This window comes from Nomascus leucogenys, chromosome 10 (genome assembly GCF_006542625.1).
Source record: "Nomascus leucogenys isolate Asia chromosome 10, Asia_NLE_v1, whole genome shotgun sequence".
NCBI classification, from domain to species: Eukaryota; Metazoa; Chordata; class Mammalia; order Primates; family Hylobatidae; genus Nomascus; species Nomascus leucogenys.
Window position 1 is genome coordinate 62,680,732 of NC_044390.1, and position 22,328 is coordinate 62,703,059.

At 50.0% G+C, this 22,328-nt stretch overlaps 1 protein-coding gene across 3 annotated transcripts in view; it reads left to right on the forward strand.

Annotated features, from left to right (window-relative positions):
- GRIN2D (glutamate ionotropic receptor NMDA type subunit 2D) overlaps positions 1 to 22,328 on the forward strand; it is a 49,992-nt gene that overhangs the window by 16,133 nt on the left and 11,531 nt on the right. For all 3 annotated transcript variants that reach the window (XM_030820979.1, XM_030820980.1, XM_030820978.1), the window contains 4 exons: positions 969 to 1,122; positions 4,193 to 4,318; positions 4,547 to 4,776; positions 6,728 to 6,888. In XM_030820979.1, coding sequence (XP_030676839.1) covers positions 969 to 1,122; positions 4,193 to 4,318; positions 4,547 to 4,776; positions 6,728 to 6,888 — 671 coding nt within the window. The remainder of the gene's footprint in view (positions 1 to 968; positions 1,123 to 4,192; positions 4,319 to 4,546; positions 4,777 to 6,727; positions 6,889 to 22,328) is intronic.

Genomic DNA, 22,328 nt, shown 5'->3' on the forward strand with positions numbered 1-22,328 from the left:
ACCAGCTTGGGCAACACAGTGAAACCCCCGTCTCTACTAAAATGCAAAACATTAGCCTTGCGTGGTGGCGGGCGCCTGTAATCCCAGCTACTCGGGAGGCTGAGGCAAGAGAATTGCTTGAACTCGGGAGGCGGAGGTTGCAGTCAGCGGAGATCGCGCCACTGCACTCCAGCCTGGGCACAGAGTGAGACTCAGTCTCAAAAAATAATAATAAAAAAAAGGAGGTCGGCACCCTGGGGCAGGGGCGCGGCCAAATTGAGGAAACACCTGACTGGGGCCTGGGGCGGGGTCGCGGGAGGGACAGGCCTTGGAACAGGGGGCGGGGTCAGGAGGTGTCAGGGGCGGGGCTTGGAGGAGGGACTTTGGAGCAGAGGAGGCGGGGGTAGGAGGGTGAGACTCCTAGGGGAAGGAGGCGGGGCTGGGAGGAGGGACTTGGGCAGTGGAGGTGGGGCTAGGAGGGTGGCACTCCTAGGGGAAGGGGGCGGGGCTGGGAGGAGGGACTTTGGGGCAGAGGAGGCTTGGCTAGGAGGGTGGGACTCCTAGGGGAGGAGGCGGGGCTGGGAGGAGGGACTTGGGCAGTGGAGGCGGGGCTAGGAGGGTGCGACTTCTAGGGGAAGGGGGCGGGGCTGGGAGGAGGGACTTTGGGGCGGAGTAGGAGGGGCCAGGAGGGTGGGAATCTAGGGGAAGAGGGTGGGGCTGGGAAGATCCGGACCAAGGCCTTGAGGTCTTGCTGGGAGCAGCAGGGTGGGACGCGGGCTACCAATTCCCAATCTTGTTCCCCATCTCTCACCTCCGCCCTTCCCTGCCCCACTCTTCGTCCCCTTCCTCACCCACCTCGCAATCCCTCCTGGCCCCTTCCCTCACCCTGTCACTGGTCTGCTCCCGGGGCCCGTCTCTACTCGCTGTCCGTGTCAGTCTGTCCGCTTGAGCCGGGTTCCCCCGCCCACTCCTCATCGCCCCCACCCCAGGTGTTCTACCAGCGCGCAGACATGGCTATCGGCTCCCTCACCATCAACGAGGAGCGATCCGAGATCGTGGACTTCTCCGTCCCCTTCGTGGAGACCGGCATCAGCGTCATGGTGGCGCGCAGCAATGGCACGGTGTCCCCCTCGGCCTTCCTCGGTAATCTGGGGCCCTGGGACAGGGAGCTAGCCCTAGGCAAAGTAGCCGCCCCCAACCGTGTGGGCCCTGGGATCAGAAAACCTGGGTTCCCGGTATCATCGGTACTGAACCCGCCCGCAGTGCAACTTCGGTGAAGTGACATCATTTCTGAGCCTCAGTTTCCTAATCTACAAGATGGAAGAAATAATTTCCCTACCCAGAAGACATTTTATCAAGAGGCTAAAGAAGCTTGAGCTCAGGAGCCTTCTCTTGCACTGCAGCTTCCAAGCCCTGCACCTGGTTTTGTATTCATAAGGTTGAATTATTTTTTCTCAGAGAGCCCTCCAAATTGTGCAAGCTTCAGGCCCCACAAAACCCAAGTGTTTTCCTGTACCTAGGTATGAGATGAAGAGAACAAATTAGCATGGTACCAATACCTTGTAAGAACTTAAGTCACCATCAGTGTTTACTGAGCACCTACCATGTGCCAGGCGGTGGGCTCCACACTGGGAACACAGTGGCAAATGAGGAAGACACAAATCCCTGTCTGCTAGGATCTCTCAGCCTTGTGAAGGAGGCAGAAGATAAACTTCTACTTCTCTCTCTCTCTTTTTTTTTTTTTTTTTTTTAGAGTCTCACTCTGTCGCCCAGGCTGGAATGCAGTGGCACCATCTTGGCTCACTGCAACCTCAACCTCCCTCCCAGGTTTAAGCTATTCTCCTGCCTCAGCCTCCCAAGTAACTGGGATCACAGGCACGCACCACCACGCCTGGCCAATTTTTGTATTTTTAGTAGAGACGGGGTTTCACCATGGTGGCCAGGCTAATCTCAAACTCCTGACCTCAGGTGATCTGCCCACCTCAGCCTCCCAAAATGCTGGAATTACAGGCGTGAGCCACTGCACCCGGACAAGGGTTTTAACTACAGAAGATGGTGTGGGGATATATAATTAGATTTAGGTTTTTAAAATATCCAGCTCTGTGTAATCCCAGCTACTCCGGAGGCTGAGGTGTAAGGATGGCTTGAACCCAGGACGCAGAGGTTGCAGTGAGCCAAGATGGCACCACCGCACTCCAGCCTGGATGACAGAGCCAGACCCTATCTCAAAAAAAAGAAAAAAGAAAAAAAATCCCACTCTGTGGAAGCAAGTGGCTGGTGGGAATGCTACTGCAAGGTTCATGCCAGAGACAGAGTGGGGGTGTGCAATAGGAAGGTGACAGCAGACAGATGCAGGGTGTGGTTAGGGAGCTGCCCACCAGATGGGCTGGTGGCTTTGAGATGGATTGGGTAGAGGGCCCATCGCTGAGCTGGAGAAGCGTACATCGGCCAAGGGCAACAGTGCTTTTCAGTTCCCACTTGCTCTCTGAAGTGTGAGCAAAGCTCCTGGGAGAGGGGAGGGGCTGGAAGAAGAGCCATCCCTTCTTTTGTGTTTTGTTTTCTGTTTATTTCGCCCAACTGTGTCTCCTGTGGACTCCCCTTTGCACCAAGGTCTCTGCAGGGCACACTGAGAAGCACCACGTGGGGCCCCTGCTTGCAGGCAGCACACTGCAGAGGAGTGACAAGGTCCTATTTATGCCCCACCAAGTTGCCCAGCAGAGGTGACAGGCGTGTCCCCAGCTGCCGCAGTGACAGTCCAGGGTGCTGACCTTGCTGTGATGGGGGCAGTCCTGACAGCTCACACTTGGCCCTGGGAAGTTGAATCACCTGATCCTAATCTCAATGAAATGGTGATTTGGGTTTATTGTTGGTGAGCTCCCAGGGGCTAAACACGGTTATTGAATGTGAGGAGGGGACACATGAATGGGAGGTTGTCTAATGGACAGGGCAGGGTGTTACCTCTAGCAGGGACACCTAGGAGACAAGGAAGAGAGGGTGTCGCTGATTCAGGCACCTGCGAGTTCTTTTTTTTTTTTTTGGAGACAGAGTCTTGCTCTGTCACCCAGACTGGAGTGCAGTGGCATGATCTCAGCTCACTGCAACCTCCACCTCCTGGGTTCAGGCAATTCTCCTGCCTCAGCCTACTGGGTAGCTGGGACTACAGGCGCCCACCACGACGCCCAGCTAATTTTGTGTTTTTAGTAGAGATGGGGTTTCACCATGTTGGCCAGGCTGGTCTTGAACTCCTGACCTTAGGTGATCCTCCCACCTCGGCCTCCCAAAGTGCTGGGATTATAGGCGTGAGCCACCACACCCAGCCACCTGTGAGTTTTGAGTAAAGCATGGGTGCTTGAGAGAGTGATCAGGCCAGAAAGGAGAGTGTGACAAGGCTGAGTGGCAGCAACTTTGTCCTGGGGGTGCTAGGGAGCCTGGGGAGGGCTGTAAGCAGGGGTGGGGCCAGGTCCTCTCTGTGCTGTGTGGGGGATAGGCTGTAGGGGACAGATGGGAGCTCGGGAGGCTGGGGAAATGGTTGGTGGGAGGAGATGAGGCCTGAACCCTGTTGGCCATGAGAATGGAGAGGAGAGGCCCAAGTAGCATCAGGGGCAGGAGCGTGCGGCTGGAGACTGGCAGGCTTTGGCCAGCGAGGGAGAGGGAAGGAGGACGGCAAATGGGGTTTGGGCCTGTGACTGGGTGGATGGTGGGGCTCCCACCATGGGGAGCGTGGGAGCTGGTCTGGGCTCAGCATGGGACATGATGAATGGCCTAGGGGGATGGCTGGGGTAGGTGGAGGCTCGGGCCTGTGACTCAGGAAACATTTAGGAGACAGTTTCTATTTGGTGGCTGAAACCACAGAAATGCCTGCGACGGCTCTCTTTGAGAATGGCTGCCTCCTAGGGGTTTGGGTGGGCCATAAGACTATCTTGGAGATGGAGATGCAGAGATGGGGCCAGAATAGGATGGGGTCAGATCTGGTCTGCACCTTGTTCCCTGCTGGTAGTACCCTAGGTTTTTCTTTTCTTTTTTCTTCCTTTTCTTTTTTTTTTTGTAGAGACAGGGTGTTCAAGGCCAGGCTGGTCTTGAACTCCAGGCCTCAAGTGATCCTCCTGCCTCAGCCTCCCAAAGTTCTGGGAGTACAGGCGTGAGGCACCGCCCCAGCCTGACCCCGAGTCTTTTGCTTGGCTGAGCCATAACCACGCACTTCCCTTGTCCCCAGAGCCCTACAGCCCCGCCGTGTGGGTGATGATGTTCGTCATGTGCCTCACTGTGGTCGCCGTCACTGTTTTCATCTTCGAGTACCTCAGTCCTGTTGGCTACAACCGCAGCCTGGCCACGGGCAAGCGTGAGTCCCCCTTCCTCCATTCCCCGCCTCGGAGATCCCTAACCACAGAGACAGAGAACTACATTTCCCAGCAGCCCGGGGGGCGGGGGCGGGGGAAGGTCAAGTTAGGGCCTCTCGGGAGGTGCCAGATGCCTTGAGGGCCACTGGGAATTGTAGTTCTTTTTTTTTCCCCCCCTCCCATATTGAGAAGGGATTTGGGGTCCATGTCCGCGTCCTGGCCCCCTGCAGGCCCTGGTGGCTCAACCTTCACCATTGGGAAATCCATTTGGCTGCTCTGGGCCCTGGTGTTCAATAATTCGGTGCCCGTGGAGAACCCCCGGGGAACCACCAGCAAAATCATGGTGCTGGTGTGGGCCTTCTTCGCCGTCATCTTCCTCGCCAGCTACACAGCCAACCTGGCCGCCTTCATGATCCAGGAGGAGTACGTGGATACTGTGTCCGGGCTCAGTGACCGCAAGGTGTGTGTGGGCCCAGGGCTGGGCTGGGGCTGGGGCTGGGGCTGGAGGTCACAGAGCTTGTCACGTGGTAGATTAGAGGGGATTCTTGTGGGGGACGGGGGTGGGGGGGTGGGGGGAGGGCGGGAAGGGGTCTCTTCCCAAGGCGAATTCCAGAATGGTAGAATGGAATGTTGTGGATAGAGAAAGAACACGGTTCACGATGAGCTATTTAAAATATTCCTAGGGAAGAGGGTGTCCCTGAATGTTCTAGGGGCAGTTGTGCCAAATGGGATATTCTAGAACCAATGCTTCTCTCAAACTGTGAGGAAGGATTAATTTTTGAAACTTCTAAGGCTGGGAGCGGTGGCTCACGCCTGTAATCCCAGCACTTTGGGAGGCCAAGGCGGGCGGATCACGAGGTCAGGAGATTGAGACCATCCTGGCTAACATGGTGAAACCCCATCTCTACTAAAAATACAAAAAGTTAGCCGGCCGTGGTGACGGGCGCCTGTAGTCCCAGCTACTCGGGAGGCTGAGGCAGGAGAATGGCGTAAACCTGGGAGGCAGAGCTTGCAGTGAGCCGAGATTGCCCCACTGCACTCCAGCCAGGGCGACAGAGTGAGACTCCGTCTCAAAATTGCAGACAATGCTTTTGTAAAATTCAACAGAAATGAATTATTAGAAAAGTAAAATAAGATCTAAAACCAAGACAGACAAAAGTCAAACCTGGCCAGGAACGGTGGCTCATGCCTGTAATCCCAGCACTTTGGGAGGCCGAGGTGGTTGGATCACCTGAGGTCAGGAGTTCGAGACCAGCCTGGCCAACATAGTGAAACATCGTCTCTACTAAAAATACAAAAATTAGCCAGGCGTGGTGGTGGGTGCCTGTATTGTAGTCCCAGCTATTTGAGAGGCTGAGGCAGGAGAATCACTTGAACCCGGGAGGCAGAGGTTACAGTGAGCCATGATTACGCCACTGCACTCTAGCCTGGGTGACAGAGCGAGACTCTGCCTCAAAAAGAGGCCAAACTCACATTTTTATTTATTAGATTCAACAGACGAAAAAGGATTCTGTCAAATCACTCTAAATGCTCACTCCCTCCATTCCTGTACACACCTCACTGCAATCACCGTTTGTTGAGGGACTGTTGGTTTGCAGAGCATACTTTGAGACTAAAGTGATTAACCAGCTGGGTGTCATGACCTATTAGAGGCTTGAGAAATCAGTTTGATGGGTTGCAATAAGCATTTTTTAATGGAATGGAGTAGAATAGAATAGTTGCCTGCATCTTATGTATAAGTTTGGTTTTACAAAACTTGTTTTAGTTGGCTGGGCGTGGTGGCTTATGCCTGTAATCCCAGCACTTTGGGAGGCCAAGGCGGGCGGATCACCTGAGGTTGGGAATTCAAGACCACTCTGACCAACATGGAGAAACCCCGTCTCTACTAAAAATACAAAATTAGCTGGGCATGGTGGTATGTGCCTGTAATCCCAGCTACTCGGGAGGCTGAGGCAGGAGAATCAGTTGAACCTGGGAGGTGGAGGTTGCAGTGAGCTGAGATTGTGCCATTGCACTCCAGCCTGGGCAACAAGAGCGAGACTCGGTTTAAAAAAAAAAAAAAAAAAGTGAACTATTTCTGAACGGATTGGTAAATAGCAACAGCCCCCAGCTCCTGCCATGCCAGCCTCTGCCCCCAGGACCTCCCGCAATTCAGTATGTGAAGGCTTAACACCTGGCACATCAGGGGCCTCAGGGAGGCTTCCCGTGAACTTTTGGATTACGTGTCTGCAACTGTGTGTGCTGGGTGGGAGTGGAAAAGCATTCCCTAACGTAGTGAGCGAGTGTTGAGAAATATTGAACACTCCTGGGACTGGGGTGTCTGCCAGATAGTGGGTGTCTCTCTGAATGGGTGATTTGTGTTAGGGATGTCCCTACGGAGGGTGCCCTAATCACTCCCCATTCTGCCCCAGTTCCAGAGGCCCCAGGAGCAGTACCCGCCCCTGAAGTTTGGGACCGTGCCCAACGGCTCCACGGAGAAGAACATCCGCAGCAACTATCCCGACATGCACAGCTACATGGTGCGCTACAACCAGCCCCGCGTAGAGGAAGCGCTCACTCAGCTCAAGGCAGGGTCAGCGCGGACTCGGGCCGGGGGCGGGGGTGGGGCCGCTGGGGACCTGAGGATGCTCAAAGATGGCAAGGGGTCCAGGTTCACTCATTCAGTCCCAGAGGTCAGCCCTGGGTGGGTCAGCTTGGAGCACGGAGGTCATCGAGGGTGGAAGTGGACTCCTCCTCCCAGGAGTAGGCTCCTTGGGATATTTTCTGGGATGTAGTAGTTCTGGATTCTGGGGTGAGACTGACGGGGCTCAAATCTTTGCTCTTCCCCTTCTTGGCTTTGTGACCTTGGGCAAGTTACTCAGCCTCTCTGAACCTCTGTTTCCTCCTCTGTAAAATGAGGATAACAAGAGTATCCCCACTGTAATGATCATAAGGTCGTTACAAGAATTATACTAGTAAGCCGGGCACGGTGGCTTATGCCTGTAATCCCAGCACTTTCAGAGGCCAAGGCAGGCGGATCACGAGGTCAGGAGATTGAGACCATCCTGGCCAACATGGTGAAACCCTGTCTCTACAAAAAATACAAAAATTAGCTGGGCGTGGTGGCACGCGCCTGTAGTCCCAGATACTCGGGAGGCTGAGGCAGGAGAATCGCTTGAACCCGGGAGTCGGAGGTTGCAATGAGCCGAGATCATGCCACTGCACTCCAGCCTGACGACAGAGCGAGACTCCGTCTCAAAAAAAAAAAAAAATTAAACTAGTTAATCCATTCAGAACATTTATTTATTTAGAACAGTGCCTGGTGCACTATAGGTGTTTGCTGATATTATCATTATCATTAGACCTGAACTCACTGGAATCAATGCTTAGATTGTGTTTCTTATCTTTTTACATCCCTTTCCCAAATCATAGGGATGAAGTTAAATTCAGAGGCCAGGCGCGGTGGCTCACGCCTATAATCCCAGCACTTTTCGAGGCGGAGGTGGGCAGATCACTTCAGGTCAGGAGTTGGAGACCACCTGGCCAACATAGTGAAACCCCATCTCTACTTAAAATACAAAAATTAGGCTGGGTGCGGCGACAGGCTCCTGTAATCTCAGCACTTTGGGAGGCCGAGACAGGCAGATCATTTGAGGTCAGGAGTTCAAGAACAGCCTGGCCAACATGGTGAAACCTTGTCTCTACTTAAAATACAAAAATTAGCTGGGTGTGGTGGCGGGTGCCTGTAATCCCAGCTGCTTGGGAGGCTGAGGCAGGAGGATCGCTTGAATGCAGGAGGCGGAGGTTGCAGTGAGCCGAGACTGTGCCATTGCACTGCAGCCTGGGCAACAGAGAGAGACTCTGTCTCAAAAAGAAAACAAAACAAAACAAGTTCAGGCCCCAAAGTTCAGCCCACGAATACAACAAGGCTGAACACAGCAACTGTCTCCCCGTCCTGCATTTACTCAGTCCTTCCGTGTGCATTTTTCTTATCCTCTATTCTGTGCTAGGCAGTGAACAAATAGACCCGATTCCTAGGTCTAGAGGTGGGAAATGAACAATAAACATGCAAACAGAAAAATCAAGATCTTTTCAGGAAGTGATGGTGAGCTAGAGGGTGGCTGGGCTGGGATATTTTCACCAGGGTGTTCAGGGTGGGCTTCTTGGAGGAGGTGACATTTGTGCAGAGCCCCACAGGAGGTGAAAGAGCTAGCCAGGTGGACTTCCGGAAGCAGAGCCTTCAGGTGGAGGGAACAGAGTATGCAAAGGGCCTGAGGAAGTTGCGGTGTTGGTTTACTGGAGGAACAGCAAGAAGGCCAGTGTAGTTGAAGGGCAAGGAGCTGAGGTGAGAGAGTAGATGAGGGGAAGATTCTGGGCATGAGGCCAAGGTCAGGGCTGGACTTTCTACTAAGGGCGGTGAGAAGCCTTGGGGAGTGGAAACTTTACGTAAGAAAGGGTATGATCTGATTTCTCTTTTTGTTTGTTTGTTTTGAGACAGGGTCTCACTCTGTCACCCAGGCTGGAGTGCAGTAGTTCAATCTCAGCTCACTGCAACCTCCGCCTTCCCTGGGTTCAAGCAATTCTCCCACCTCAGCCTCCTGAGTAGCTGTGATTACAGGCATGCACTACTATGCCTGGCTAATTTTTGTATTTTTGGTAGAGACGAGGTTTCGCCATGTTGGTCAGGCTGGTCTTGAACTCCTGACGTGAGGTGATCTGCCTGCCTCAGCCTCCCAAAGTGCTGGGATTAGAGGCGTGAGCCACCATGCCTGGCTTACAAAAATTTCTAATGCCCGGTGCAGTGGCTCACACCTGTAATCCTAAAGCTTCGTGAGGCCAAGGTGAGAGGATCACTTAAGATCAGGAGTTCAAGACCAGCCTGTGAAACATAGTGAGACCCCCTTGACTCACAAAAAAATTTTTTTTTTTTTTTTGAGATGGAGTCTTGCTCTGTTGCCCCGGTTGGAGTGCAGTGGTGCAATCTCGGCTCACTACAACCGCCGCCTCCCAGGTTTAAGCAATTCTCCTGACTCAGCCTCCCAAGGAGCTGGGACTACAGGTGCCAGCCACCACACCCGGCTAAGTTTTGTATTTTTACTTTTATTTTTTTATTTTTATTATTTTTTTATTTTTTTGAGACGGAGTCTTGCTCTGTCCCCCAGGCTGGAGTGCAGTGGCGCGATCTCGGCTCACTGCAAGCTCTGCCTCCCGGGTTCACGCCATTCTCCTGCCTCAGCCTCCCAAGTAGCTGGGACTACAGGCGCCCGCCAACACACCCGGCTAATTTTTTTTTGTATTTTTAGTAGAGACGGGGTTTCATCGTGTTAGCCAGGATGGTCTCGATCTCCTGACCTCGTGATCCGCCCGCCTCGGCCTCCCAAAGTGCTGGGATTACAGGCTTGAGCCACCGCGCCCGGCCTTGTATTTTTAGTAGAGATGGGGTTTCGCCATGTTGGTCAGGCTGGTCTGGAACTACTGACCTCAGGTGATCCGCCCACCTTGGTCTCCCAAAGTGCTGGGATTACAGGCGTGAGCCACCACACCTGGCTAACAAAAAAAAATTTTTAATTAGCCAGGCATCATGGCGCACACCTGTAGTCCCACCTACTTGGGAGGCTAAGGTCGAAGGATCACTTGAGCCCAGGGGATGGAGGCTGCAGTGAGCTATGATCGCACCACTACACTCTAGCCTGGGTAACAGAGCAAGACCCTGTCTCCAAAAAAAAAAAGAAAAATTTAAGAGCACCAACTTTATGCCAGCTATAGTTCCTGCACTGGATAACAACAGTTAACAAAATAGGTCAGTTCCCCACATCAGCTAGGAGTGCTTTAACAGACAGAGGTTTCTTTATCTCTCACAATAAGAAATCCAGGGCTGGCATGATAGCTTAAAAATACCATTAACAATCTGAAATCTGCCTGTAATCCCAGCATTTTGGTAGACTGAGGTGGGCGGCCTGGCCAACATGGTGAAATCCCATCTCTACTAAAAATACAAAAAATTAGCTGGGTGTGGTGGCGTGCATCTGTAATCCCAGCTACCGGGAGGCCGAGGCAGGAGAATCGCTTGAACCTGGGAGATGGAGGTTGCAGTTAGCCGAGATCGTGCCTGCACTCTGGCTTGGGCAACAAGAGGGACACTCCGTCTAAAAAAAAAAAAAAAATGGGGCCCAGAACAACACCCCCTTGCCTGATGCCTAAAGTAGGTATTGAATTTGTAGAATTATAGACAGAGATGTTAAGACACAGCACAGAACGGGAAAAATAAATTTTTTACATTGCACATTCATCCATCCATTCATTACTTTCAAGAAGTACTTACCAAGTACCTTTGATGTGTTCAGCTCTGTGACAGATGCCTAGGTCCCTGGTAACTTGAAGCTTCCCTTCTAGTGGAGGGAGGTGGAAAACACACAGATGTTATAAATTCTACCCCTTAAAGTATATCAGATCTTGAAACAGAGAGTTTCTCTCTGGCCATCTTTCTGTCCAGCTCTGTTTGCTTCCAAGTTGCACCCCATCTAATTCCCTTCTTTCTGGAGGACGGTTTTCTTCATCTCCCCATAGGATGCCCCATGGCCTGGGAGTTCATAACAACATACTGGGGGTGCTTAACAGCAGTGAGTTTAGAACCAGATGGAGGCTGGGCCCAGAGGCTCACGCTTACAATCCCAGCACTTTGGGAGGCTGAGGCGGATCAGTTAAGGTCAGGAGTTCAAGACCAGCCTGGCCAACTTGGCAAAACCCCGTCTCTACTAAAAATACAAAAATTAGCCAGGTGTGGTGGCACGTGCCTGTAATCCCAGCTACTCCGTAGGCTGAGGCGGGAGAATTGCTTAAATCCGGGAGGTGGAGGCTGCAGTGAGCTGAGATTGTGCCACTGCACTCCAGCATGGGCGACAGAGCAAGACTGTCTCAAAAAAAAAAAGAACCAGAGGGTCCTGGGTTCCAATGGGAGCTACACCCCTTACTTGCTCCTGAGCCCGAATTTCCGACTCCCCATTACGGGGTCAACAATCCCTCCTGTCCATCAAGTGGCTCTGGGGAAAGGTTCCGTGCCACAGCCCCACATACTGAGGATCTGATTGGTCCAGCTAGGGGGTCAAGTGTCCATGCCAGGACCAATCAGCAGCATGGTGGGGTGGGGCGTGGTCATGTGGTTTGCCCAGCGGAGTCTTCCGCATTCAAAGGTGCGAGGACCCTGTGGTCAGGAAAACCCTCACCTTTGTCTCTAATCACCCTTCTTTCACCGGCCTCCTGCCTTCTCGTCAGCTTTGAAGCTTGATGGACCCCCCTCGGCCCTCTTCCCAGGGCTCCCCTATCTGGAGAGCCCCCTTGTGCCCGGCACCTGTAGTCTTCCTTCACATTCCGCTGCCTGGGGAATGAAGTTTTTCCTTCCTCAATTCCCTTTTCTCCCTTTCATTAAATGATTTGTTTGCCAACACTTGGTTATTGTCAAAATGAATAACTGCCCCTCCCCCTTCCTTGATGTCAGTGGTTTGAGGGGTTTCCTTCTGTCTTTCTAGAGCAGAGCAGGGGAACCGCCTGCATCATTTACATTTTTTTTTTTTTTTTTTTTTTTTGACGGAGTCTCGCTCTGTCACCCAGGCTGGAGTGCAGTGGTGCGATCTCGGCTCACTGCAAGCTCCGCCTCCCGGGTTCACGCCATTCTCCTGCCTCAGCCTCCCGAGTAGCTGGGACTACAGGCGCCCGCCACCACGCCCGGCTAATTTTTTGTATTTTTAGTAGAGACGGGGTTTCACCGTGTTGGCCAGGATGCTCTTGATCTCCTGACCTCGTGATCTGCCCGCCTCGCCCTCCCAAAGTGCTGGGATTACAGGCATGAGCCACCGCGCCCAGCCCATTTACAATTTTCTAGTAGCCACACTGAAATTTATTTTATGATTTTTTTTTTTTTTTTTTTGAGATGGAGTCTCATTCTTGCCCAGGCTGGGGTGTAGTGGTGCGATCTTGGCTCACTGCAACCTCCGCCTCCCGGGTTCAAGCAATTCTCCCTCAGCCTCCCGAGTAGCTGGGATTACAAGCATGTGCCATGATGCCTGGCTAATTTATTTTTGTATTTTTTTGTATATATATATATATATATATATATATATATTTTTTTTTTAGAAGTGTGACTGTCACTTTATTGCTTTCTGTATAATATACTTTTTTTGTATTGTTAATAGAGATGGGGTTTCACCATATTGGTCAGGCTGGTCTCAAATGCCTGACCTCAGGTGATCCATCTGTCTTGGCCTCCCAAAGTGCTGGGATTATAGGTGTGAGCTACCACACCTGGCCTCAAAATATATTTTATGTACTCCAATAGTTCCAAAATGTTATTTTGATATGCAATCAATATAAAAATTAATAAGACGTTTTATATTTTTATTGGTACTTTTTGGCGGGGGATCCAGTGTATAGTTATCCTCACGGTGCATGTCAATTCGAACTCGGTGTATTTCAAGAGCTCACTAACCACATCTGGCTAGTGGCTGTCATAAGGGACTATAGAGCTAAAATCTCTACAGTATTTTTAAAATCTTTTCTGTTATTTTTCTTCCCTCGTTGCCTTCTTCTCTTTCCTTATTCCTTTCTTCTTCTTCCTCCTTCTCTTCTTTCTCTCACTTGTACTTTTTTCCCTTCGTCATCTCTTCCTTTGCTTCCCTTCACCCTGATGTCATTCAGGATCTTCATGCCCTGGATCTAGATGACGTTGGCTCCAACCCCTCTTCCTGAGAATTCTGCAAATTCCTGGGCTTCTCGGGGTCACCCTGGCTTCTAGCTCCTTTTTGCAGGATTTAATTCACTTTCTGGACCATCTCACTGGCCAGAGTGTGTCTTCCCAGTTCCAGGGCCTATTTGCCAGAATTGGAACCCACCCTTCCCTTAATCCTCACACATAAACCCCCACTGGGGGTAAGCGGGGCTGTGGACTGAAGACTGGGAACAGCACTGTCCCATGGAATGAATGCTGCACGCGTTGAAGTGTAATTCTAAGTTTTTAGTGGCCACATAAGAAGAAGCAGGTGGCCGGGCACAGTGGCTCACGCCTGTAATGGGAGGCCGAGGCGGGCAGATCATGAGGTCAGGACTTCAAGACCAGCTTGGCCAACATGGCGAAACCCCGTCTCTACGAAAAATACAAAAATTAGCCCTGCTGTGGTGGTGTGTGCCTGTAATCCCAGCTACTCAGGAGGCTGAGGCAGGAGAATTGCTTGAACCTGGGAGGCGGAGGTTGTAGTGCGCTGTGATCATACCACTGCACTCCAGCCTGGGCGACAGAGTGAGACTCAGTTTCAAAAAAAAAAAAGAAGAAGCAGGTGAAGCCTGGCTCACGCCTGTAATCCCAGCACTTTGGGAGGCCAAGGCAGGTGGATTGCTTGAGGTCAGGAGTTCGAGACCAGCCTGACCAATATGGTGAAACCCCGTCTCTACTAAAAATACAAAAATTAGCTGGGTGTGGTGGCGGGTGCCTGTAATCCCAGCTACTCCATAGGCTGAGGTGGGAGAATTGCTTGAACCCGGGAGGTGGAGGTTGTAGTGAGCTGAGATCGGGCCACTGCACTCCAGCCTGGGCAACAAAACGAGACTTCTTCTCAACAACAACAACAAAAAGTAGGTGAAATTACTTTTTTTTTTTTTTTTTTGAGACGGAGTCTCGCTCTGTTGCCCAGGCTGGAGTGCAGTGGCGCAATCTCGGCTCACTGCAAGCTCCGCCTCCCGGGTTCACACCATTCTCCTGCCTCAGCCTACAGGGTAGCTGGGACTACAGGCACCCGCAACCACGCCCGGCTAATTTTTTCTATTTTTAGTAGAGACGGGGTTTCACCATGTTAACCATGACGGTCTCCATCTCCTGATCTCGTGATCTGCCTGCCTCGGCCTCCCAAAGTGCTGGGATTATAGGCGTGAGCCACCGCGCCTGGCTGGAAATTACTTTTAATAATATATTTTACCTATGTCCAAAATATTATTTTGACACGTAATCAGTATAAACATGGTTGAGACCGTTTACGTAATTTTTTTTCCCATATGCTGTCTTTGAAATCAGTGGCATTTTACACTCACAGCACATCTTGGTTCAGAGTGACCACATTTCAAGTGATCCACAGCCCTAGTGGCGTGTCACTGCCGCACTGGACCGCCCAGGTCGACATCACCCAAACGCAAAAAGTTTCCTAGTCAACATAATGAACAGAAAACATAAAAGGGCGCTGGTCGCCCCGCAGGACCCTGGTACTTTTTCACTTCCTTACTCACCCAGAGCATTCTCCCCAGCCAGCCTGCCCTGCTGACTCATCTCTCCCCCTTCTCCCTTCTTCCGTTTTCTTCCTCCCCAGCCCTTCCCTCCAGGAAGGACCCTGAGAATCTGAGAATTCCAGATTTTCTCTCCTCTCTCTCTCTCTCTCTCTCTCTCTCTCTCTCTCTCTCTCTCTCGCAAAGCAGGGTGCCTTTCCAGGCTGCCACCTCCCACCGCTGCTTCACTTGCGCCTTCCTCAGAAGGCAGGGATGGCTGCAAACAGAATCACTTTCCTCTGCAAACAGAATCACTTTCCTCTTTTACCCCTTCAGGGATACCTCACACTGCCAGCCTGCTCAGTCCTTGCAGTCGGAGAGCAAGAATTCAGAGCCTCTCGGTGGGCAGGGGAGGGGGAATCCCATTTTCTTTCTTTCTTTCTTTCTTTCTTTCTTTCTTTCTTTCTTTCTTTCTTTCTTTCTTTCCTTCCTTCCTTCCTTCCTTCCTTCCTTCCTTCCTTCCTTTCTTTCTTCCTTTTTTTTTTTTTGATGGAGTCTCACTCTGTCGCCCAGGCTGGAGTGCAGTGATGCAATCTTGACTCACTGCAACCTCCGCTACCCGGGTTCAAGCAATTCTCCTGCCTCAGCCTCCCGAGTATCCGGGCTTACAGGCATATACCATCATCCCCGGCTAATTTTTGTATTTTTAGTAGACATGTGATTTCACTATGTTGGCCAGGCTGGTCTTGAACTCCTAACCTTAAGTGATCCACCTGCTTCGGCCTCCCAAAGTGCTGGGATTACAGGCGTGAGCCACCATATCCAGCCTATGCCACTTTCCGAATCTACTTGGTTCCCAAGTTTTGGATAGCAAGTGGTGAGAATGTGACTAGCAAGAGAGACCAGCCCCATCTCTCAAAATGAACCTAAATCTGTCTCCGCCTTGAGTTCAGAGAAAGCAGGATACCTGTATTTTTTTTCCCCATACAAATGTCAGCCACATCACCAGCCTTTAATAAGTAAAAATAGCTGAGGCCTCATCCCATGTCTTTTTATAGATATTTTTCATCTTTTTTTTATTGAGATATATACATAGATACAGTGAGGTACAGTGAGGTACAAAAAGCATGCAACTCATTATTTATACATTCATAGACATCCATGTGACCAGGTCCAGATTAAGGTATGGTGAATTTCCCAGCTTCTCATAAAGTTTCCCTGCCCCTGCAGTCACCATAGAATGTCACATAATTAGTTTTGCCTGATTTTGAACATCCTCTAAACAGAATCAAACAGTGCATATAATACCTTTCTGTCTGGCTTATTTTCCTCAGTGTTGTCACCAGATTGTTCCTTCATTGCTGAATGCCGTTGAGTATACCATTATATAAATGTACCATAATTCTTTCATTCTACTGCTGATGGACATTCAGGTTATTGCCAGTATTTGGCCATTATGAATATTCCTTTTTTTCTGTTTTCTTTTTCTTTTTTTTTTTTCGAGACAGAGTCTCTCTCTGTCGCCCAGGCTGGAGTGCAGTGGCACTATCTTGGCTCACTGCAAGCTCCGCCTCCCGGGTTCGAGCGATTCTCCTGCCTCAGCCTCCCAAGTAGCTGGGATTACAGGCGGCTGCCACCATGGCCAGCTGATTTTTGTATTTTTAGTAGAGATAGGGTTTCACCATGTTGGCCAGACTGGCCTCAAACTCCTGACCTCAGGTGATCCAACCGCCTTGGCCTCCCAAAGAACTGGGATTACAGGCATGAGCCACCATGCCTAGCTGAATATTCCCTTTTTTAAGCATGTGTAATTGCCTTTATTTATTTATTTATTTATTTATTTATTTTTATTTTTATTTTTTTTTTGAGACGGAGTCTTGCTCTGTGCCCCAGGCTGGAGTGCAGTGGCGCGATCTCGGCTCACTGCAAGCTCCGCCTCCCGGGTTCACGCCATTCTCCTGCCTCAGCCTCCCGAGTAGCTGGGACTACAGGCGCCTGCCAACACACCCGGCTAATTTTTTGTATTTTTAGTAGAGACGGGGTTTCACTGTGTTAGCCAGGATGGTCTCGATCTCCTGACTTATTTATTTATTTATTTATTTATTTATTGAGACAGAGTTTTTCTCTGTGTTGCCCAGACTGGAGTCCAGTGGTGCAATCTCTGCTCACTGCAACCTACACCTCCCAGGTTCAGGTGATTCTCCTGCCTCAGTCTCCTGAGCAGGTGGGATTACAGGCACACACCACCATGCCCAGCTAATTTCTGTATTTTTAGTAAAGATGGGGTTTCACCAGGTTGGCCAGGCTGGTCTCAAGTTCCTGACTTCAAGTGATCCGCCCACCTCGGACTCCCAAAGTGCTGGGATTACAGGCATGAGCCACCACACCCTGGCCCATTATGAATATTCTACTATGAACATTCTTGTACAAGTGTTTGGGGGACATACACATTCCTTTTCCTTGGTTGTATTCCCATGGGTGGAACTACCGGGTCATAGGGAGAGTATGCTTAGCTATAACAGATACTGTCAGACATCTTCCAAAATGGCTGGGCGTGGTGGCTCATGCCTGTAATCCCAGACTTTGGGAGGCTGAGCAGGCAGGTCACTTGAGGTCAGGAGTTCGAGACCAGCCTGACCAACATGGTGAAACCCTGTCTCTACAAAAAAATACAAAAATTAGCCAGGTGTGCTGGCAGGTGCCTGTAATCCCAGCTACTCAGGAGGCTGAGGTAGGAGAATTGCTTGAGCCCCAGAGGCAGAGGTCGCAGTGAGCCAAGACCACACCACTGCACTCCAGCCTGGGTGACAGAGTGAGACTCCCTCTCAAAACAACAAAACAAAACAAAACAACAAAAATCCAAAGTGGTTGTACCAATTTACACTCTCATCAGCAATGCAAGAGAGTTCTACTTGTTCCATATCCTTGCCTCCTTGCCAGGGCTTGGGATCATTCCTATATCTTTTTTTTTTTCTCTTTTTTTGAGACGGAGTCTCGCTCTGTTGTCGAGGCTGGAGTACAGTGGCGCGATCTTGGCTCACTACAACGTCCGCCTCCCAGGTTCAAGCAATTCTCTTTCTCAGCCTCCCGAGTAGCTGGGATTACAGGCATCCACCACGACGCCTGGGTAATTTTTGTATTTTTAGTAGAGATGGGGTTTCACCATCTCGGCCAGGCTGGTCTTGAACTCTTGACCTTGTGATCCACCCATCTCGGCCTCCCAAAGTGCTGGGATTACAGGCATGAACCACCCTCCTTGGTCCATTCCTGTATCTTTTTAATTTACTTTGATGTTTATTATATATCAAGTCCTGTTCTAATTTAAGTTCACAGTTTGCAAAAAATTAATCAAATCAAATCAATATTTTGATTCATAGTCCTGGAGGCTAGGCGTCCTCTTGGCTCCTTCAGAGGGCTGTGAGGGAAGGATCTGTCCAGGCCTCTCTCTCCTTGGCTCTTGCCTCTTGATCCCTGTATCTCTTCCCATCATCTTCCCTCTGTTTGTGTCTCTGTGGCCAAAGTTCTTTTTTTTGAGATGGAGTGTTGCCCAGGCTGGAGTGCAGTGACATGATCTCGGCTCACTGCAACCTCTGTCCTCCAGGTTCAAGTGATTCTCCTGCCTCAGCCTCCTTAGCAGCTGGTATTATAGGCGTCTGCCACCATACCTGGCTAATTTTTGTATTTTTAGCAGAGATGGGTTTTTACCATGTTGGCCAGGCTGGTCTTGAACTCCTGACCTCAGGTAATATACCCACCTCGGCCTCCCAAAGTGCTGGGATTACAGGTGTAAACCACTGAACCCAGCCAAGATCCCCCCCACCGCTTTTTTTTTTTTTTTTTTTTTTTTTTTTTAATTGAGACGGACTTTCACTCTCGTTGCCCCTACTGGAGTGCAATGGCGCAACCTCGGCTCACTGCAACCTCCACCTCCCGGGTCCCAGTGATTCTCCTACCTCTGCCTCCCTCCTGTAGCTGAGATTACAGGCGTGTGCCACCAAGCCCCGCTAATTTTTGTATTTTTAGTAGAGACGGAGTTTCACCATATTGCTCAGGCTGGTCTCAAACTCCCGTCCTCAGGTGATCTGCCTGCCACAGCCTCCCAAAGTGCTTGGATTACAGGCATGAGCCACTGTGCCCGGCCCAAGTTCCCCTTTTTATAAGGACACTAGTCATACTGGATTAGAACCCACCTTAATGATCTCATTTTAACTGGATTCCCTCTGTAGAGGCCCTATCTACAAATAAGGTCGCATTCTGAAGTACTGGGGGCTAGGACTTCAATATGTGAATTTGGGGAGGGAACACAACTAAACCCTTAAGACCTCATAAAAAATCTTAGGTGGGTATTATTGGAAACATGAGGAACAGCAAGCTTCTTACATCTGCTAAGTGGCAGAACTAGGACTGGAACCCTGGCAGCCCAGTTCTACAGCCCAGGTTCTCACCACTAGGCTATATTGCCTCACATGTGCACTGAGCAACCCCGAATCACTCCTTTTGTCCCCCTCCCTGGAAGCTTCATGATTCACAAAGGACACCCCTGTGTTTCTCATTGTCACCTCTTGCTCTGATTTCCTGCTTCTGCTGAATTCTTTTTCCCCAGTATCCCTTGTTACTTTTTTTTTTTTTTTCTAATTTTTAGTTCTATATTTATCAGAGTTCTCCATCCACATAGTTTGGAGAGTCAAATACAAGAATTTCAGTTTAGTTTAGTTTGGTTTTGGAGTCAAGTTCGCACTGTCACCCAGGCTGGAGTGCAGTGGCACAATCATAGCTCATTGCAGCCTCAGGCTCCTGGGCTCAAGTGATCCTCCTGCCTCAGCCTCCCAAAGCACCAGGATTACGGGCACGAGCCACCGTGCCTGGCAAGAATTTTATCTTTAAGGAAAAAAATGGCACCCTCCATTTCTCTCACCCCAGAGGAATCTACTTTCACCTCGTTTATTGTATCATTTTGCGATTTATCTCCCTATCTCTAAATACCATGTTTGTATGACTACCTCTTGATTTTTCAATTTTAGGCATTTTTCCATCTGCTTCTCACTATGGAAGACATACTCATACTCTTATTTAAATCAATTCAGCCTCCCACATTGTGACTCTGACAGATGAATATTCAGTGTTTACATGTTATGACTATGTAAATGCTCTCACAGCTGCCACAGTAGTAAACCGTGATTACTTTCCTCTCCTACACAATTCTTTGGTTTTCTTTCTTTTTTTTTCTTGAGACAGGGTCTCACTATGTCGCCCAGGCTGGAGTGCAGTGGCGTGACCTTGGCTCACTGCAATCTCCGCCTCCCAGGTTCAAGTGATTCTCCTGCCTCAGCCTCCCGATTAGCTGGGACTACAGGCATGCGCCACTGTGCTTGGCTAATTTTGGTATTTTTAGTAGAGGTGGGGTTTCACCATGTTGGCCAGGCTGGTCTCAAACTCCTGACCTCAAGTGATCGGCCTGCCTTAGCCTCCCAAAGTGCTGGGATTACAGGCTTGAGCCACAGCTCCCAGCCGATATGGGGTTTCACCATGTTGGCCAGGCTGGTCTCAAACTCCTGAAATCAAGGGATCTGCCCACCTCAGCCACCCAAAGTGTTGGGATTACAGGTGTGAGGCACCATGCCTGGTCTATTTTTCTTGAGGTTAGTAACTGTCTTTTTTCTTTCTTTTTTCAGTTGCTTCATGGCTGACTTTTCTTTGTGGTTAACTAATTCAAACCCAAATTATCTGTTTACTGTCTAAATCTCTTCTTAGTATGTCAGAAGTATCTTAATATACTTAATATGTTAGAAGTATCAGATACTCTGTTAATTTCTTTTTTCTTTTCTTTTTTTTTTGAGACAGGGTTTCTCTCTGTCACTCAGGCTGGAGCACAGTGGCAGGATCTGGGCTCACTACAGCCTCTGCCTCCTGGGTTCAAGCGATTCTCATGCCTCAGCCTCCCAAATAGCTGGGATTACATTCGTGCACCACTACGCCCAGCTAATTTTTGTATTTTTTGTAGAGTGGGGTTTTGCCATATTGAACAGGTTGGTCTCAAATTCCTGGCCTCAAGTGATCTGCCCACCTCGGCCTCCCAAGTGCTGGGATTACAGGTGTGAGCCACTGTGCCTGGCCTTGTCAATTTCATCTTATTGAAGAAGTTGCTCTTGTGGCCTTCTGGCCTGCTTCAGCCTGGGGCATAGCCGCCATCTTGGGATCACCTTTCACCTTCATCCCTTCATCTCTGGTTTGGATCCTGTTGTAGCACAAATTCTAACTCTTTCTGGGTTTTGCTTCCTTGTTCTTTTGAGCTTCCTGACAGAGGCACATAGCGGGTATATTTTTGGAGACATTGCAAATCTGAAAAGTCTTTTTTCTGTCCTTGTACTTGATGGACAGTCCGGCTGGGTATAGAATTCTGGATTAGAGCTCATTTTCCTTCAGAATTTGGAAGAGTCACTCTATTGTTTTCTAATATCCAGTGCTACTGTAGAGAAATCCAAGATCATTCTGATTCCTATGCCTTTGTATGTAACCTGTTGTTTCTTTTCCTTGTCCTTAGTGGACTGACATTTATCAGTGACATGCCTTGATCTGTTTCCCTTTTTTTTTTCTTTATTTTTTTTTTGAGACGGAGTTTCACTCTTGTTGCCCAGACTGGAGTGCAATGGCATGATCTCGGCTCACTGCAACCTCCACCTCCCAGGTACAAGCAATTCTCCTGTCTCAGCCTCCCAAGTAGCTCTGATTACAGGCATGTGGCACCATGCCCAGCTAATTTCTTTGTATTTAGTAGAGACAGGGTTTCACCATGTTAAGCTGGTTGCAAACTTCTGACCTCAGGTGATCCACCTGCCCCAGCCTCCCAAAGTGCTGGGATTATAGGTGTGTGCCACCACGCCCAGCCTGTTTCCCTCTCTTTTATCTTTTCTTTTCTTTCTTTTTTTTTTTTTTTGAGACAGAGTCTTACTCTGTCACTAGGCTGGAGTGCAGTGGCGTGATCTTGGCTCACTGCAACCTCTGCCTCCCGGGTTCAAGCCATTCTCCTGCCTCAGCCTCCCGAGCAGCTGGGACTACAGGCGCCCACCACCACACCCAGCTAATTTTTGTATTTTTAGTAGAGATGGGGTTTCACCGTGTTGGCCAGGATGCTCTCCATCTCCTAACCTTGTGATCTGCCCACCTTGGCCTCCCAAACTGCTGGGATTACAGGCGTGAGCCACCACGCCTAATTAAAATTTAGGCCAGGTGCAATGGTTCACACCTGTAATCCCAGCACTTTGGGAGGACGAGGAGGGTGGATTGCCTGAGGTCAGGAGTTCGAGACCAGCCTGACCAACATGGTGAAACCCCATCTCTAGTAAAAATACAAAAATTAGCCGGGCATGATGGCAGGCACCTGTAATCCTAGCTACTCGGGAGGCTGAGGCAGAATCGCTTGAACCCAGGAGGTGGAGGTTGCAGTAAGCTGAGACCAGGACATTGCACTCCAGCCTGAGCAACAAGAGCAAAACTCTATCTCAAAAAAATAAAATAAAATAAAACATAAATAAATAAAATTTAAATGCAAATAGCCATATGTGGTGAGCTAGTGGTTGCCATAGAAGACAGCACTAGAAAATTCCATCTTTACAGTGAGGCACAAGGGAGAGGCAGCTCCCAGGGTTCTGGCCGGCTTGCAGGCCAAACGTGGGCTCACCCTACCGCTTTGGGCAAGCAACCCCACAGAGGGAGAAAGGAAATGCACGTCCTAAAAGGAAATAGAGGGCCAGTTCTTGGTGCCCTTTCCATGAGAGATGTCCAATTTCTTAC